Raw genomic sequence first — 18,026 nt, forward strand, 5'->3', positions numbered from 1 at the left:
AAAAAGTAAGAAATGTGAATGTTCTTGACTCTAGCCACCTCCCACTAGGGGGATATGGTTGGCTCGTGTGTGTGTGTGTGTGTGTGTGTGTGTGTGTGTGTGTGTGTGTGTGTGTGTGTGAGATAATTTTCAAGATTACCCTTCATAAATCATTGGTTGTTCGGATCAGCATTTTCAGTTATATATATCAAATGGCAGACAAACACAGTGACATCTGAGAAGTGAAATGAAGTTTATAGGATTTACAGAAAATGTGCAGTAATTGCCTCATCAAATGTAGGCAGGTCTATAAATTTGGGCACCCCAACAGAAAGATTACAACAATATTTAGTAGATCCTCCTTTCGCAGAAATAACAGCCTCTAAATGCTTCCTATAGCTTCCAAAGAGGGTCTGGATTCCTGTTGAAGGTATTTCTGACCATTCATCTTTAAAAAACATCACTTCAGTCAGGTTTGATTGTTTCTGAGCATGGACAGCCCGTTTTAAATCACACCACAGACTTTCAATAATGTTCAGGTCTGGGGACTGAGATGGCCATTCCAGAACGTACTTGTTCTTCTGTATGAATGCCTTAGTAGAATTTGAGCAGTGTTTGGGGTCGTTGTCTTGTTGAAGTCTCCAGCCCCGGTGCTACTTCAGCTTTGTCACTGATTCTAGAACGTTGTTCGCAAGAATCTGCTGATACTGACGGGAATCCATGCGACCCTTAACTTGAACAAGATTGCCAGTACCTGCACTGGCCACACAGCCCCACAGTATGATGGAACCACCACCATTTTTTACTGTGGGTAGCAAGTGTTTGTCCTGGAATGCTGTGTTTTTCTTCCACCATGCTATGCTCCTTGTTATGTCCAAATAACTTAATTTTAGTTTCACCAGTCCACAGTCTTATTCCAAAATGAAGCTGGCTTGTCCAAATGTGCTTTAGCATACCTCAAGTGACTTTTTTGTGGCAAGGCTTCTGCTGCGTTACTCTCCCATACAGCATCTCGTTGTGTGAAGTGCGCTGAATTGTTAAATGATGCGCAGTAACACCATATGCAACAAGATCATGTTGTAAGTCTTTGGAGCTGGTCTGTGGGTTGAATTTGACTTTTCTCACCACCCTTCGCTTCTGCTTATCTCAGATTTTTCTTGGCCTGCCAATCTGGGTCTTAACTAGAACTGTGCCTGTGAGCTTCCATTTCCACACTATGTTCCTCACAGTGGAAACTGACAACTGAAATCTCTGAGCTAGCTTTTTCTATCCTTCACCTAAACCATGGTGTTGAACAATCTTTGTTTTCCCAAGTTGCCACTCTTCGGAGAAGATGCAAAGTGGAGAACAACTTGCAACTGGCCGCCTTAAATACCCTTGCTCTTGATAGGCTTCACCTACATATGTAGGCCTAGGGCACAGGTGTCAAACAGATGGCCCGCGGGCCAAATCAGGCCCGCTAAGGGATTGAATTCGGCCCGCGAGATAACACTCAGAGAAGCGCAATAGAAAAACAAGCTGCAGGTTGAAATATGTTAACTTGATGTTGCCAAAGCCAGGTGCCTCGAACAAAGACACTGTACTTGTATTTATTACTCTCTCTCTTTCTTTTCCACCCCTTTTCTCACACTTTGTGTTTGCCTCTTTCACTCTCTGTGTCTTTTTTTCTCATCTTTTGTTGCTCTTTGTCTCTTCTGGGGTCGTCGGACAAGCGGGCTCCCCCCAGTTACGGGGGTAGCCCGATCACGCCCGACGCCTTTTCTCGCGGCGCGCCGTGTGACGCCGCGTCTGCCGAAACTCGCTTCGTCGCGCAGCCCGAGAGTGACCTCCGCCAACTCCCCCCCTCCTTTTGTTATATTTGAATTACATTTTTCTTCGAACATGACAAAACAACAAATCGAAAAAAAAAACAGTGTTATCGTACACGTTTGAAGGGAGTAGGAAGAAGCAGTTGCCTATTAAATCTTACCCCTTTGACTTGATTAATAATAGTGTTCCACAGTTAGCTCTTCTGTGTATTTACAAACAAATAACACCTCTCACATTGGCTCTGTGGATGCAGTCTCTTCATTATCATCAGTATCACCACTTCATCACTGTTTTCATCCTACCAGATTAATTTAGTTTTACCCCTCTATTAACTCTATAATGCTAGTCATCACCTTATATCATTCAGTCACCAAAAATGACAATAACAATGACGTTATAATAATTATAATTACCATTAATGTAACAACAATAATCATTATTATAACAATGTTGTTTTGGTTACATCAGTGTCTGAAATAACATGTGCCTGGATGCCCGGGGCGTGCATCTTTTATGTCAGGCGTACTTTTGGGTTTTTTATTTTTATTTTTTTATTTTCAAATCAGACGTTTGCTTTATTCCGATTTCGAAATCTTCGTTCGGTTTGGAAATTTCGAAATTTCGGTTTGTTAGGCAATTTGCATACTCGACAGCCAATCAGAAGCTTGCATCGAATAACTTCGTGCATCCGGACTTTCCCGAACGTTATAAGGTCGTGCATTTGCATATCATTTTCCAAAGTAGATGCACAGAGAACACAAGAACAATGGATAAGTGGTTAGGAATCAAGCCAAAACCTCAGCCCCAGAAGAAATATTCAAAAGAAGCTAACAAAATTTGTGACGCTACAAAACGTAAACGTAAATTAAAAGCATCGTGGAAAGAGGACGACGCAACGCAAACATTGCAGGAATGAAGATGAGTAAATACAGGTACATACTGATGGCGGATGGAAAACAGCGATGACATATCCATGCAATGAATGTTATAAGTAGAGTTATTATATTTATAATAAACTTAAATTTAAAGTGTTGTTCTGTTATATGTTCTGATGATCAATTCAAAGTTCTTTGCAACAACCGTTTTTTTTTTTTCGATTAGTCGTCTTATTGCATTTCAATTTGTGAAAAATGGGGCAGGCAACCTTATGGCTGGGCAGGCAACTTTTCAGAGTTTTTTGTGTCTGGATTTGATAATGTGGGTTTCCTCCGGGCACTCCGGTTTCCTCCCACATTCCAAAAACATGCATGTCAGGGTAATTGGCCGGTCCAAATTGTCCCTTGGTGTGAATGAGCAAGTGAGTTGTCTGTCTCTGTGTGCCGTGCGACTGGCTAGCAACCAGTTCAGGGTGTACATTCTGTTAATAGAGTCATCAGTGGTTTTATGATTGTTTGGATTCACCAGGTGAATTTTGAAATCTCCACAAATGAATAATGAGTTTTTGTTTATTGCTCAATGTTTCAGCCCTATTTGTGAAAATTTCTAAACTTGAGCTCGGTGATTTGGATACACAACTGACTATAATATTTCTCCTTTTTTCATTTATAATATCTAATCCTAAGCATTCAAGCAAATCATTCAGAACCATTGACATGTTGTGTATTATTTTAAATTTAAATTTCTTGTGAACGTATATAGCGACTCCTCCTGTTTTATTTGATCTATTTACATAGTTTAAATAATAATCCTTTATTTCAAAATCAACTCACTTTTCCTCATTGAACCAGGTTTCAGACTACAATAACACTAAATGGGTTCTCAAATTGCTGCAGGTATTCTGAAATTGCTCCAAAATTTTGCATTCATACTTCTACTGTTAATGTGAATCATTGAAAATGTCCCTTCTGATTTAACATTATTATTATATTCGTTTTCTGTATCATACATACACTTACTTGAGATAAATGATGGAGACTGGTTGCCCTTGTCTAATTGATCATCCAGTTCTAAATTGTCATCGTCACTGTATTCACTAAATCTCTTGCTCTAATATAGTTTGATGGAGGCCCAGTTCACTATCAGTCAAAAACATGTCCATGTCATTCCCAGGTGTATTTTGGGATGTTGGTGTAATTGCCATTTAGTTGTTAATACAATTCATGTCTACTTTGATCCATTGATATTAAGTTGTATTTGTCCAGTTCTTGCATATACTTTTGCAGCTTCCGGAGTCCCGCTTTATGAAAATTTTGCTGTTAGTGAGTTGGATTTTACCATGTTTTTTAGGAGTCTTTTTTTTCCTTGCGATGTCCGAGTTCTTCCTAGTCATATGCTCATTAATGAAAACTTTAGTTCCTTTCAATTGACGTCATTGTTTTAATAATGCGACTTTGTTCTTTAGATTTGTAAACCTCATAATTATGGCCGGCGGTCTCTCGTTCCTCTTCGGTAGCGGGTGACAGGTCTCGATGTGTCCCAGGTCGATCTTGATCCCTGTGCTAAGGAGGAAGGACGCAACCTGTTACTCAACCGATCTGGTCTCCCTGTCGCTGGGCTCCCCAACACTCGCGGCCACCGCACCCGCATACGAGCACGGCTGGATTTGAATGCCTGTGACGATCACTTCGTTGATCCCCGTGTGTTTTTCCAGCTTGTCGACCCGCTGCTCCATCTTCCCGATCGCGATCCCCCTGTCCTTCTTGGCGTTCTTGAGTCGCAGCTGATTCACCTTCTCAATAAGGATCAGGATGGCTTTTTGCTGTATTTTAATATCGGCGATCTTCTCCGGTAAAAAGTCTAGCGTCTTTTGTATTTCACCACCGTCAGCGGCTGTCAAAGCCTTCCTCTGCCCCATGTTGGCGTGGTTCTGACGCAGTAGCAGTTAACCTTGTGTCACCTTGGCTTTCGGGAACCTTCCGTTGTTTCTGTCGAGTTTAATCTTGTTGACTCACGCAAAAAAGACATTTTTTTTCTTTAAAAAAAAAATTCTCAATTTGGACTTTTTTTTTTGTTTTGTTGGCAACTTTGTGTTCGAGAAGTTTTCAACTCGTGCGCAGCTGTGAGTGAGTGATCAGGCTTGTACAGGTGCTTGAAATCATTGTAAATGCTGGAATTTTATCATCGTGTTTTCAAGGTCAGGAAAATGTTAGAATTGTGGGTTAAGTGCTTAAAAATGCTTGAAATTGTTGCGATTGTCACATTTCCTGGCAGTCTGACACGCTAGGCCACACTTTAAATGGCGAGAAATTAAAAGTGTACGTAACAATGACCTCGATGTTTGATTCATTCCTTTATTTTTGAAATGTCATGTGAAGCTTCACTGTTCCCTCCGGTCGGATCCAAGAGGACAAGTTAACAGACTAGTCACAAGAATTCCGGCTCTTTTTCGAGAACCCTCTTTGGCTATTATGCATATGTTTGAAAATTTTGTAAAATACTGAACAATATTTTTTACACTGAACAGATTTAAAGTTACATGACAACACAAAATCCCTGAAAGAACAAACAAACAATAGAAATTAAAGATATTAACTCTTCAGTGATGGATGGATCGTTAGCGCGCTGCCCCCGGGTTCGGAGGCCCAGCCTCCTCTTGCGGAGTTTGCATGTTCTCTTGGGTTTCCCTTAGGCACTCAGGTTTCCTCCCACTTTCCAAAAGTGTGCGTGTGTGTGTGTTTTCTGCTTTACATATATATATATATATATATATATATATATAAAATATACAGTACTCTCTATCGTCTCAAATATCACTAAACACCTTGAAAGTGCTTGAATTTAGCCATGAAAAAGGTGTATTAACCATTGAGATTTTTGTTCAAAAAAAAAAAAACTCTTTAACCGAAATTCTCAAGTTTAGAGGTACCACTACATGTAGCCACTAAGCCAATGTTTGCTCTATTTTTTAGGTACATGCGGCTTTGTCCAAGGTCCCAAACATGCAGTCCTATACCAGAGGGGTATTTCCCCAACGCTTCCATTATAAAGGAGGGAAGTTTGTTGCCCCTCTTACACTAGTGGCCGAGCCAGGCTGGTTCATTGTCCAGGTATATCAAGTGTCAAATAACTAAGTAAATGTATCGTACATTCCGGACTACAAGCCAGCACTTCTTTCCTACGTTTTAAACACTGCGGCGTATAATACGATGCTGGTTATTCTTTTTTTTTTTTTCGCAAGATGGATGGTCGCAAGGGTTTTCGCGGAACTTTTGGATGCGCACCGGGCTTTTTGTTAGGGTCTGACATACCTTCTACCACCAGAGGACCCCAACCAGGGTTTGAACTGGGCACAGGTGTGTCATATTATTACACACCTGCAATAACAATTGCTTTTTTTAGCTAGCTATCTGGCCATCTTTTTTGTTTTGTAGCTAGCAATCTTCATTTACATTCATTTACATTCCGTGCATACTATCTAGCTAACTAGATATTAAAATAAACTTTGGCCTCCTGTCTGGCTTTCGATTTAGTTTTTAGCTATGTATCTGGCTATTTAGGTGGCTTTTACTAATTTCTAGCTTCACTTAGTTTTTTTACCAGTTCACCTTTGTAACTAACTCTAAAGCTACCTTTTTAGCTATTTAACAAGCCATCTAGCTAAGTTGCTATTTCAGAATTTCATATCAATCTGGGTGCATTTGGCGCTAATTAGTAACAAACTGCTGCCCTAGGCGATTGATTACGTTTGACAGCTGCGGACAAAATCTGAAAACTAGCATCATAACCCTGGCACAATGTGTTACTTTTCTGTACAAGACATTTTCCTGCTGATTTTTTAAATGTGAGAAATCAATGTGAATTCATTACTATTGCTGGTTAAGCCTAAAGCTTAATTCTGGTGTGGCTTGGTACTAAAAGTTAAGCTTCTCCTTATATTTTAATCAGGTTGTGTAGTCCGGAAGTTACGGTACAAGGTAACTATTACATCTTAGCGTTTGTTTTATTCTGATTCTTTGTTTTACACTTGTGAATGTGTTTTGTCTAGAATAAGGAAGCTCTACCATTCTGGAAAAATGACTCCAGCGGGAAACCCAAGGCTTGGCAAAAGGGTTGGCATGGCTATGACAATGATTTTCCAGATATGGCTGGCTTTTTCCTGGCTGCTGGACCTGGTACCAACAACAATTTACATTTAAACCGTTAAGCTTAGGGGTCTCAAACTAAATTCACCTGAGGACCGCCACATCCATGGTCTGGGCACCACGTTAAAGACCCCTAGGGACAGTTGAGGGGGCCTGCGGACCTGTTCAGAAAATAACCCACCAGTGCTGTTTTTTTCCTTTTTTATTGGTTCATTAAGTCTATTTAACCACAATTTCAAAAATAATTACCTGGTAATAACATAGTATCAACATAGTTATACCATGATAAGCTGTAATTTTAGAAATTCAACTAAATAAAATTCAATTCATTGGCTTCACGGCCCCCCAAAAAAATCTATTCAAGTATTGATGACTACTGTATTTTCAAGCATTTAAGAGAGTAGAATGGGTATCTATTTGTGTATTAAGCAAATGTATGTTTTACTTTTTTTTAATTTATTGGTTTTACAGGAAATACAAGAAACTAAATTCCAATTTATGAGTTTTAAAAAACGAATGAGCAAGCTATCAGGCTACCGTTTTAGCTTTGTAGCTAGCTATCTTTCTAACTTTTTAGCTATTTAGTAAGCTATCTAGCTAACATTTTACCCTTTTCCAGTTATCAAGCTAAATTCTAGACTCCTTTCTATCTAGCTATCTAGCTTTTATTTAGCTTTTTATCTGGCTTTTTAGATGGCTTTTTACTTTTTAGCAAGCTATCTAGCTTCCTTTTTAGTTTTTATGTACCTATTTACCTTTTCAGATAACTACCAGGCTACCTTTTTAGCTGTTTTGCAAACTATCTAGATAGCTTGCAAAAACATAAAAAGCTATCTAGCTAACATTTTACCTTTTTTTGCTAGTTATTGAGACAAATTTTGGCCTCCTTTCTAGCTAGCATTCCAGCTTTGTTTTTAACTTTCTGTCCGGCTATTTACTGTTTACTTTTCTAGCTAACTATGAACCTACAATTTTAGCTATTTAGCAAGCCATCTAACCAAATTGCTATTATAGAAATTCATATCATATTGCGCTTAGTAACAAAAAGTAGCTTGATACTCGAAAAAGTTTATTGACAGACGCCTGCTTAAGTTGGGGGAAATCAAATTTTTCACAATAAAATCTGATACAAACATTTCACTGTCCTCAAATATCTTCAGAAACATATCTAAAAATAAAAAACATTAAGAATTAATTGGAAAAACAATGAACCATTCAATCAGTAATAAATTAATAATTTGCATGGGCTGCACTTCAATAATTCAATGCAAATAAGAGTGGAGTTTCGGGGACATGCTTGTAGTAGCACTTTAGTCCGACAGAGGCAGTTTTCATAAAATATCTTGCATATTTGCAGGTGTATAAAACTCAATTGTATATACTTTTGTTTATTGTAAAGCCATTTGACAAACACTTGAATATTTCATTGTTTTATGTTATAAAATATTCCGCTGTTTTGGTGCACTATTTTTCTATCTGTCGAAGACTTTAATATCTGAATGAATAGGTGGGTGGATCCTTTAACCACTATGGTCGTAGAGGCACCATTTCCTGTGGTGTGTCTTGGCCAAGTACAAGCTGATAGCGCTCATCCCACTCGAAGGGAAATTAAAATGTGTTTTTTAAAAATCAGATTCATTGATGAACAGTTTCATCGAACTATTGAAACAATTGTTAGTTGCAGCTATAATCTCAAATGACAATTTTGGGTGCACCACTGTTTGACAAAAACGGCAACCTTCTAAGTGTGCAACAATGACTTACAGGACTTTCCAGATATACTTGTTTCATTTGGTATTTATTGAATGTTTACAAAAAATGTAATGATCTGTTCCTGATGAAAAAATAAATCAAGTATTTTTTTACAGGGAAACATAAGTTCAATGTTAACATTTTTATTAATACTGTAGATCAGGGGTCAGCAACTTATGACACGAGTGTCAGCAGTGGCATGTGAAGGGATAACCTGTGGCACGTGAGCCCACAGCAAAACAATAATGATTATTTTTTTTTAAATGTGCAGTGGCTCAGGAGGTACAGCGCTCGTCTTGGGATCAAGAGATCGCAGTTCGAATCCCGGCTCCTCCGTGTTACATGTTGAAGTGTCCTTGGGTAAAACACTAAACCCCTAACGTCCCCAATAAGCTGGTTAGCGCCTTACATGGCTGCACGGCCGCTATTGGGAAATGTGAAGCACACTGTAAAGCGATTTGGGAAGTCTTGACTTGAAAAGCGCTATATAAATACAGATCATTTAATTTCATTTTCATGTAGCCTTCTGCCTTGCTGCTGTTATTTCAAATTTTGATATTTTCTGCAATAAGATTTAATTGACGAATGGCATGGTAGCTGTCCATATCATTTGTTTTTTGATTGTAGTTCATTCTTGATGAAGAATGGTTGATTCTGGTTGATTCCTGTGGTAAAAAGTTGAAGTCATGTCTACAGGCCTCTCCACATGTTGCTCAAATTATTTTTTTTTGTTTATTGATGAACAATCATAGTGGAAGATATCAATTATACGATTTCAATGTATATCCATGTTCTATATTCGGACTGGTGTAAAATAACAGTTCTGTCGGATATTAAGAAAAAAAAAGTTGCGCGAGTCATTGATCTTGGTGGGGCACACTGATTGACAAGGAAAATTAAACTCAAAAACCTCAACAAATGAAGGAAAATTAAGAAACCTTGAGATGGGACAGCACATGAGATTATCCACCTTCCAGGATGACTAGGCTGCAATGGATTCTGCAGTAATAAATAATACACGGATATTAACATAAAATATAGGTCATTTATATGCTATAGAATAGAAGTGTGTTTAGAGAGTTAAACAATTCAGCTGAGGTTGCAGATCGAATCTCAGGGGGATTGTAAGAAAAATTCTATTAAGGCAAAGGTTGAAAGCTATATTGGATTAAAAAAATTTCAGGAGCCTGAAAATGGGGTTGAAGGCTGACAAAATTCGAGAAGTAGAGAGAAAACAGATAAAGAGAGTAAAAAGATAAAACTAGATAAAAAGAAAAAAAACAGAGAGAAAAAGACAGCTAAAGAGAGAGAAATACCGTTACAGTTTCTGTGTGAGTGTTGCCTGGCTTTGGCAACATCGAATAGACATATTTAAAAGTAGCTTGTTTTTTTTCTTGCACTTCTCGGTGCTGAATTTCTTCTTCGAGGGTCCTGGAAACAATAGAGAAATTGGCTTTGAAAGTGCTCGAATTTGGCCATGGTGTATGAACACTGTGTGAAAGTGAGTGAGCATCAACTAAAGTGTGATCATGTCTCTTTGTTTTTGTGCAGACTTCAAGCAGAATTTGCGTGCGGCCCCAATCCGAGCTGTGGACGTCTACAACATATTGTGTCATACACTAAGAGTGAAACCTCTGCCGAATAATGGATCCTGGCCTCGGGTTGAGCACCTCTTCAACAGTTCTAGTCTGCAATTGCCTACCTTGCAGTGGACGTGCTGGATGGCTTTATTAGGAACTGTCTTCAGACTAATTGCACTTAAAAACTGAATTTGAATAGTTTTAGCAAGCTAGCTAGCTTTGTCTCTTTTCTGACTCGCTGCAAATTTGTAGCTGAAATCAAGCGAGAGTCGGAACAATATAACTATAATTCTATATTTTGGTTGGAAATTTTAAAAAAATGATTGCTAGAAAAAATATGAATAAATAGGTATGATTTAGTAGCAATATCCTAGGAAGTAATACTGTAAACTACAGATACGTATTTTGAGTGTACTTTTTAACTGTGCAATTATTTTTATCTTGTTAGTTGGGGCTTGCCACGCAATGGGCATCTTATTATAATCCAGTGTTTTGTTGTTCTTTCTATCTTCCATTAAAAGTTTGGCTGGCTTCTCTTCCTTGGTAAATTTCTGGACGCATTCATTTTAAATGGAAAGGCTTGGTAAGAGTGGCCCAAGTCAGTCACTGACCCACTGGAAGTGTAACCTTGAGCAAAAGATGCTAATGAGTAATGCTAACGGTTAGGTGCTAACAAGTCATGCTAATGGATACAAGCTTATGGGTCATGCTAACGGCTACATGGGAGTAGCTCAGGAGGTAGAGCGCTCGTCTTGGGATCAAGGGATCCCAGTTCGAATCCCGGCTTGTCCGTGTTACATGTCGAAGTGTCCTCGGGTAAGACACTGAACCCCTAATACCCCCAATAAGCAGGTTAGCGTCTTACATGGCTGCAATACAAGGCAGCTATTGGGAAATGTGAAGCACACTGTAAAGCGCTTTGGGAAGTCATTGACTTGAAAAGCTCTATATAAATGCAGATTATTTCATACATGCTCACGGTTACATTTGAACAAGTCCTGCTAATGGTTACATGCTAACGAGTCATGCCATTGGCTACATACTAAGGGATCTCTGAAGCGGGTTGTTCTAGAAATGAATTCTCATTTATTTTAACCAGTTGTGCCTTCCTTTTTGAACAGCATGTAAACAAATGGCCTCAAACAAATTGATGAATGATAAATGAAAAGTTGTGAAATCTCTTATGAAATCGGTTGTCTTCGTTGCTCACACTTTTGAACTTCTTCGCAGCATTTTTAAATTTCAAATGTGACAGTCATATTTGAAGCCATGGGGGGGGGGGTGCAGGCTCTCCTCTGTAATGTTTTGTCTTGTATTACAAATGACTTGACACAGGACAAGAATTTAGAGCAGGATAACTACTTGTGCAGACCCTTCTCAAAGGTTTTTCTTCATGCTGAGGTTTTTGAGGTACTTCTCAGCATCCAGTATACCAAATCTGGCAAACGGAATCGTTACTTACTGGTGGTGCGCCAGCCTCATTATTTGTCCGAGGATTTGTAGAAGTAGTCGATACATAGCTGATATTCAGAGATTTTTCATTGAAATACTTTGTTGCTGACTTTCTCCCAAGGTCTTGGCGGTAGTTGATGTGTGACCAGCGGCTTTTTGTTGCTTCCTGTCTCTTGTAGACAGTACATTGTGCTACAACCTGCTCGGTTTGTGAGGACATACTCTGCCAATAAACAACATCTCTGTCCCTTTCCTTGCCCTAGACCAGTCCTATGTTGGACTTGTGTATTTTGTCGAGCATCTGTGCTCTCAGTGAAGCAAGACTGATCTTTTTGCTGAATGTCCTAAACAGTCGCACGCTGTGTGGTACAGTACCTGTATTTTGGCATTCCTTGCATTGTCATTTCCTTTAGTTCCTTTTGTAGTTGCAATATTAAACATTTCCTGCTTTTCCTCAACTAAGGGGCAATTGTAGTGTGACCCAGTTAACCTGCAGCTCCTCTTCCAGGAGATTCTCTTTTGCTCTTGTAGATAACGACTCAATGCATCTGCAATATGCAGCCTCTTTTCACGTTTGTAAAAAAGCAAAAACTATGTTAAGGTAAAATATTCAAAAATGAATATAAAGAAGCATATGCATGTACATGTACATTTTCAGACTTGTCTGAGGGAGACTTTCTCCTTGTCAGGCCCAGAGTATTTTGTTTAGTTTTAATTTGTAACTTTATAATAAAAGTCCTCAACTGAACTGCTCTCTTCAGCTCATTTTTTTCTTTGTCCAAATACACGGTCTGGTCCATGGAGTTAAACACTCAGCGAGCAAGTAACGTCTTCGCCAACACTCTTCATACTTTTGATCACATTGTGCATTGACAAACAGCATCGATGCTTTTCATCTTCACAGTTCCATTGAACATTTTCTCTTCATCACTCTTATTGTCAGGAGACTTTTCCATTTTTGGGTCTAGCAAGACACATATTTGCATAGGGATTTTTCTCATCACATTGTCTGAATGTTTGACCATAGGCTGGTCACTTTCTTTGCTTACGCTTAAAGCCACATCTGTCACAGTCAATTTTCTTCACACTGGTCGTTGAGAGCTCTTTTGCACTCCTGCCTCCTTTTTTTATATACTCCTGATGTGTTAACTTTGTGCATTTTGACATCATCATGCAAAGCCTTCATCTGTGTGGATATAATCTCTCTTCCGCGTGAATTGCATAAATCCAATGCTTTTGTTTTGTGACATAAGCAACTATTGTTTCTGTTGGACCTTGTGCACATGTGAAAAATACGTGCCTTTTGTATAGCAAGTTCTTTTGTGGTTTACAATAGTCTTTGAATTTCTTCTTCAAATCAGCAATCTTGTTTCGTTCTCCCTCTGCAAAAAAACTTACTATTATGGCCTCCTTCCCACCACATGAAGAATTGCCGTGCACTGCACGACTTCGAACATCTCCGCCACTCCACTGGCGGCACAAAAAAAGTGTATAACGTTTTAGCCACTTTTTCCAAGTCTTGGCTAGATTGCCTTCTAGGATCAGATTTGGCTGCTTATTTCCAGTTGGTCCTGTCATGTAATTTTTTCGTCGTGTATTAGAAATGGCTTACCACAAGACCATAGTTCAGAGAAACGGTGTATGAACTTCCAGAAGGTGTCAGAACACCACCCCCCTTTCCCTGACATCAGGTATCATTTGACTATTGTCCTATTCCTCTGACAGGTACCCAACTGGTCTCAAATCATTAGATCCACTGTTTGGCAGGCAAGATGCAGCAGCGGACCAGGTAGGGAGGGGTGCTAAAGGTGTGCCTGTCAGTATTACAAACAGGCATGAACATAAAAGGTTTCCGAGGGCTCTGGGTGAAGGAGAACTGCACTATATACAGGACTGTCTCAAAAAATTAGAATATTGTGATAAAGTTCTTTATTTTCTGTAATGCAATTAAAAAAACAAAAATGTCATACATTCTGGATTCATTACACATCAACTGAACTATTTCAAGCCTTTTATTATTTGAATATTGCTGATTTTGGCTTACAGCTGAAAAAAACTCCTATCTCAAAATATTAGAATATCATGAAAAAGTATACAAGTAGGCTATTCAACTAATCACCTGAATCATCTAATTAACTCGAAACACCTTGCGAGGGTTTCCTGAGCCTTAAAAACACTCAGCTTGGTTCAGTAAACTAAATCACAAGTATGGGGAAGACTGCTGATCTGACTGCTGTCCAGAGGACCATCATTGATACCCTCCTGATGGAGGGTAAGACACAAAAAGAAATTTCTCAAAGAGCAGGCTGTTCACAGAGTGCAGTTTCAAAGCATATCCACAAAATGTCTGTTGGAAGGGAAAAATGTGGCCGGAAACGCTGCACAACCAAGAGAGATGACCGCAGCCTTAACAAAATTGTGAAGAAGAGCCGCTTCCAGAATTTGGGGGAGCTTCAAAGACAGTGGGCTGAAGCTGGAGTCCAGGTATCAAAAGCCACAGTTCACAGACGTGTCCGGGAAATGGGCTACAATAGCCGTATTCCCATGGTCAAGCCACTTCTGAACTCAAGACAACGGAAGAAGCGTCTGACTTGGGCTATGGAGAAGAAGCACTGGACAGTTGCAGAGTGGTCCAAAGTCCTCTTTTCAGACGAAAGCAAGTTTTGCATTTCATTTGGAAGTCAAGGCGCCAGAGTCTGGAGAAAGGCTGGAAAGGAGCAAAATCCAAGTTGCTTGAAATCCAGTGTGAAGTTCCCACAGTCAGCAATGGTTTGGGGAGCCATGTCAGCTGCTGGTGTTGGTCCACTGTGTTCATCAAGTCCAGAGTAAATGCAACTGTGTACAAAGAGATTTTAGAGCACTACATGCTTCCATCTGCTGAAAAGCTCTATGGAAATGAGGATTTCATTTTCCAGCATGATCTGGCACCTGCCCACAGTGCCAAAACCACCAGTAACTGGTGCACTGACCATGGTATCACTGTCCTTGATTGGCCTGCTAATTCCCCTGACCTGAACCCCATCGAGAATTTGTGGGGTATAGTTAAGAAGAAGATGAAAGACACCAGACCTACAAATGCAAATGAGCTGAAGGCCGCTATCGAAGCATCCTGGGCATCAATAACACCTCAGCAATGCCACAGGCTGATTGCCTCCATGCCACGCCGGATTGATGCAGTAATCCGTGCAAAGGATTCCCAACCAAGTACTGAGTGCATCAATGGACATTTTCAAATGTTTGATTTAGTTTTGCTGTTATAAAATTATTTTTTTTCTTGGTCCGAGGAAGTATTCTAATATTTTGAGATAGGATTTTTGAGTTTTTTTCAGCTGTAAGCCAAAATCAGCAATATTCAAATAATAAAAGGCTTGAAATAGTTCAGTTGATGTGTAATGAATCCAGAATGTATGACATTTTTGTTTTTTTAATTGCATTACAGAAAATAAAGAACTTTATCACAATATTCTAATTTTCTGAGACAGTCCAGTACATGTAGGAAAATTGAGGAAATTGGTGAAGGGTAGTATCAATCTTATCCAAGTACATGCTCAGTATCGATAATATTGATATTTTGATAGATCAACTGACCCCTAATTTCCACCCCAAACCTGGTCTCTTGTCTTGATTTTGCCCTCCAATCATGAGTTCCCCTTGTCCCCATTCAAGCACTCAGTCTCCTTGGCTCGGTGCTAGTGCATTGCCTCCTTTGTCACGTTCCAAGTCTCATTGTGACAAACCTTGCCAATACAGTGTTTTGATCCCACGCCTGGCCTTCTGAATCACGAGTTCTGCCTAATGAATTCTTGGACTGCCTGGTGGATCACCGACCCTGCGCCCGCCTCTCAGATGAGCACTGCTGCCTCTAATGTTCTAGATACTATTGCCTAAATACCTGACTCCCCGTCAGGTATCTGCCCCAAAATAAAGATCACTGTGCTAATCTGATTCTGCATTGTGCTTCTGCACCACTCTGAGTGGGGCTCTGACAAAGCCAGAAGTTAACAGCCACCTAAACTTTAGCGGAGATATCTCATAAGTTCTTGAGCATAGAGTTTATTTGAAATCACGACCACAATCTTTTTTTTGTCCTGTGACGTCAAAGCCACAGACATAAATTGGGACCATGTGTTAAGTGTCAGCTGTCAGGTGGCCGGCCGCAGTCAGTCCCCTGACTCAGCTGTCAGAAGGACTGTTTGTCTCCCTGCTTCGCGCTCACAAGGTGGACAGTGAGGACGAGAACATGAAGGTCTTGAAAGGCCCGCTAATGGATTGAATCCAGCCCGTGGGACAACGCTCAAAGAAGCGCAAGAGAAAAACAAGCTGCAGGTTGGAACTTGATGCTGCCAAAGCCAGGTGCCTCTCACAAAGGCTGTACTTGAATTTCTCTCTCGCTCTCTTAGTCTCTGGCTCTCTCTCTCTCTGTCTTACTCTCTCAAATTATTTCTCTATTTCTTTGTCTATCTCTCTTTTTTTCTTTCTTTCTCTCTCTTTCTCCATTTCTTTCTCTCTTTTTCCCTTATTTCTTTCTCTCTAATCTACTAGTCCGGCCCCCGAGATCATTTTTTTCTATCGTGTGGCCCCTGAGGTTAAAATTAGTTTGACACCCCTGATCCATACTAATAGTGCTATGTCAGCTATGTGCGCACTAGAGTTGAGTCCATGCTTATCAGACTAGAGATGGTACAAAAGTGATTTTCATTAATATAATTTTTAATTCAGAGCGATGTGTACTCATTAAAGAGGCTCATGATCCCTGTGCCATAGAAAAGTGTGCGGTGTAAGGGTTTGATTAGGGCATTCTCTAAGACTCGTTTCAGATGGCGAACGGCGCACTATCATCTGCAAGGCCACTTACAGTGCTGGGGCCATCCCCAGGAGTCACATTGCATTAATTCAGAGCCTATCTCTGCCCTCTACTCACCGGATAAGGGTGCACTCTTTTCGGTCAGGCTTTCAAGGACACTTAGGGCTTACTTTGGAGCTTGTTTTGTCCGCGAAACAGCGGAGTATTTTCGCTTAGGGTTTATGGCGTGAGCATTGCAGGTGAGGTTCTCTTGCTGGCCTCCACTCACCAGGTAACAGTACTTAGATATAAACGATCAAGTAAAAAAATTCCTCTTTCATTTGAACGTCCAACAAAAGTCAAGTCAAGTCACATTTATTTATATAGCCCTTAATCACAAAAATGTCTCAAAGGACTGCACAGGATTATAATGACACAATTACCTGATCTTAAACCAGCATGCGGGCAAGGAACAACTCAAAAACCTCAGTGTGAGGAGAAAAGAGAAACCTAGAGAAAGGACCTCACATGTGGTAATCGCCCTTCCAGGATTGACCAGGGTGAATCACAATTAGCATTACTGTACACAGAATAGTAAACACTAGGTAAGATGCTGAAAATGTCCGGAAAGAGCATGACACCAAGGTCGCCCCCAGCCTGTAAACTAATCCAGAAAGTCTATGACGGCCATGATGCAGCTTCCTATCTCTGCCAGCTGGTAAATGCAGGGGTTGACATGCTTCAGGTCAGACGCTGGTCAGCTGACTCATCTCCAATCGTCCTTCTCCTTCGTATCAATCAGGCAGGCAGTCGGAAAAAGACCGGACAATACAGAATATCAAAAGCGATAAGAAGGTGCAAGTCCATGCAAACATTTATATATTAATAAGAGAACCTTCAATTCACATCTTAAGTGGACTGGGAGCCAGTGCAAGTTGGCCAATACAGGAGTAATATGCTCAAACTTTTTGGTCTTAGTCTAGCTGCCGCATTCTGAACCAGCTGCAAACTTTTGATGCTAGACATCGGGAGACCAGAAAGCAATACATTACTTTAATCAAGCCGAGAAGTAATAAACGCATGAATTAAAACCTCTGCATCTAATTGGGACAGCATCGAACGAATCTTCGCAATATTACAGAGGTGGTAAAAAGCTATTCAAGTAATATTTTTCTCGTGTGACTGAACCGACAGATTAGGATCAAATATAACACCAAGATTTTTGACCGATTCACTCTGGGTGATATCACATTTGTCTAGGTCTAGGGTAGTGTTTGAAAACAACTCACGACAGTGAGCTGGACCCATATCAACATTTTAGTTTTTTCTGGGTTAAGGCGCAAAAAATTAAGTGACATCCATCTTTGAATCTCAGTAAGGCAAGCCTCCAGATTTCTACAACTTAACTGTCCAGTTGTCTCCAGTGGCACATACAGTTGAGTGTCATCAGCATAGCAATGGAAACTAATATTATACTCACCAAGCGGGATCATATAAATACTAAAAAGAAGGGGGCCAAGTACAGAGCCCTGTGGAACCCCACAGGGGACATTAGATTGTTTAGAGGTCAGATTGCCATGGTTAACACATTGCATCCTGTCTGACAGGTAGGACCTAAACCACGAGAGTACAGTTCCTGAGATACCAATG

General features: G+C 40.0%; 1 protein-coding gene across 4 annotated transcripts in view; it reads left to right on the top strand.

Moving 5' to 3' along the window:
* The window catches only part of enpp6 (ectonucleotide pyrophosphatase/phosphodiesterase 6), a 68,563-nt gene extending 57,886 nt beyond the window's left edge, over window positions 1-10,677 (top strand). For all 4 annotated transcript variants that reach the window (XM_088344175.1, XM_088344176.1, XM_088344178.1 and 1 more), the window contains 3 exons: window positions 5,637-5,774; window positions 6,713-6,839; window positions 10,113-10,677. In XM_088344175.1, the coding sequence (XP_088200301.1) occupies window positions 5,637-5,774; window positions 6,713-6,839; window positions 10,113-10,330 (483 nt within the window). In that variant the 3' untranslated portion in view covers window positions 10,331-10,677. The remainder of the gene's footprint in view (window positions 1-5,636; window positions 5,775-6,712; window positions 6,840-10,112) is intronic.
* The last annotated feature ends 7,349 nt before the right edge of the window (window positions 10,678-18,026 follow it).

Source organism: Urocampus carinirostris, chromosome 9, assembly GCF_059441175.1.
Source record: "Urocampus carinirostris isolate Australia breed hairy pipefish chromosome 9, RoL_Ucar_1.0, whole genome shotgun sequence".
NCBI lineage: Eukaryota > Metazoa > Chordata > Actinopteri > Syngnathiformes > Syngnathidae > Urocampus > Urocampus carinirostris.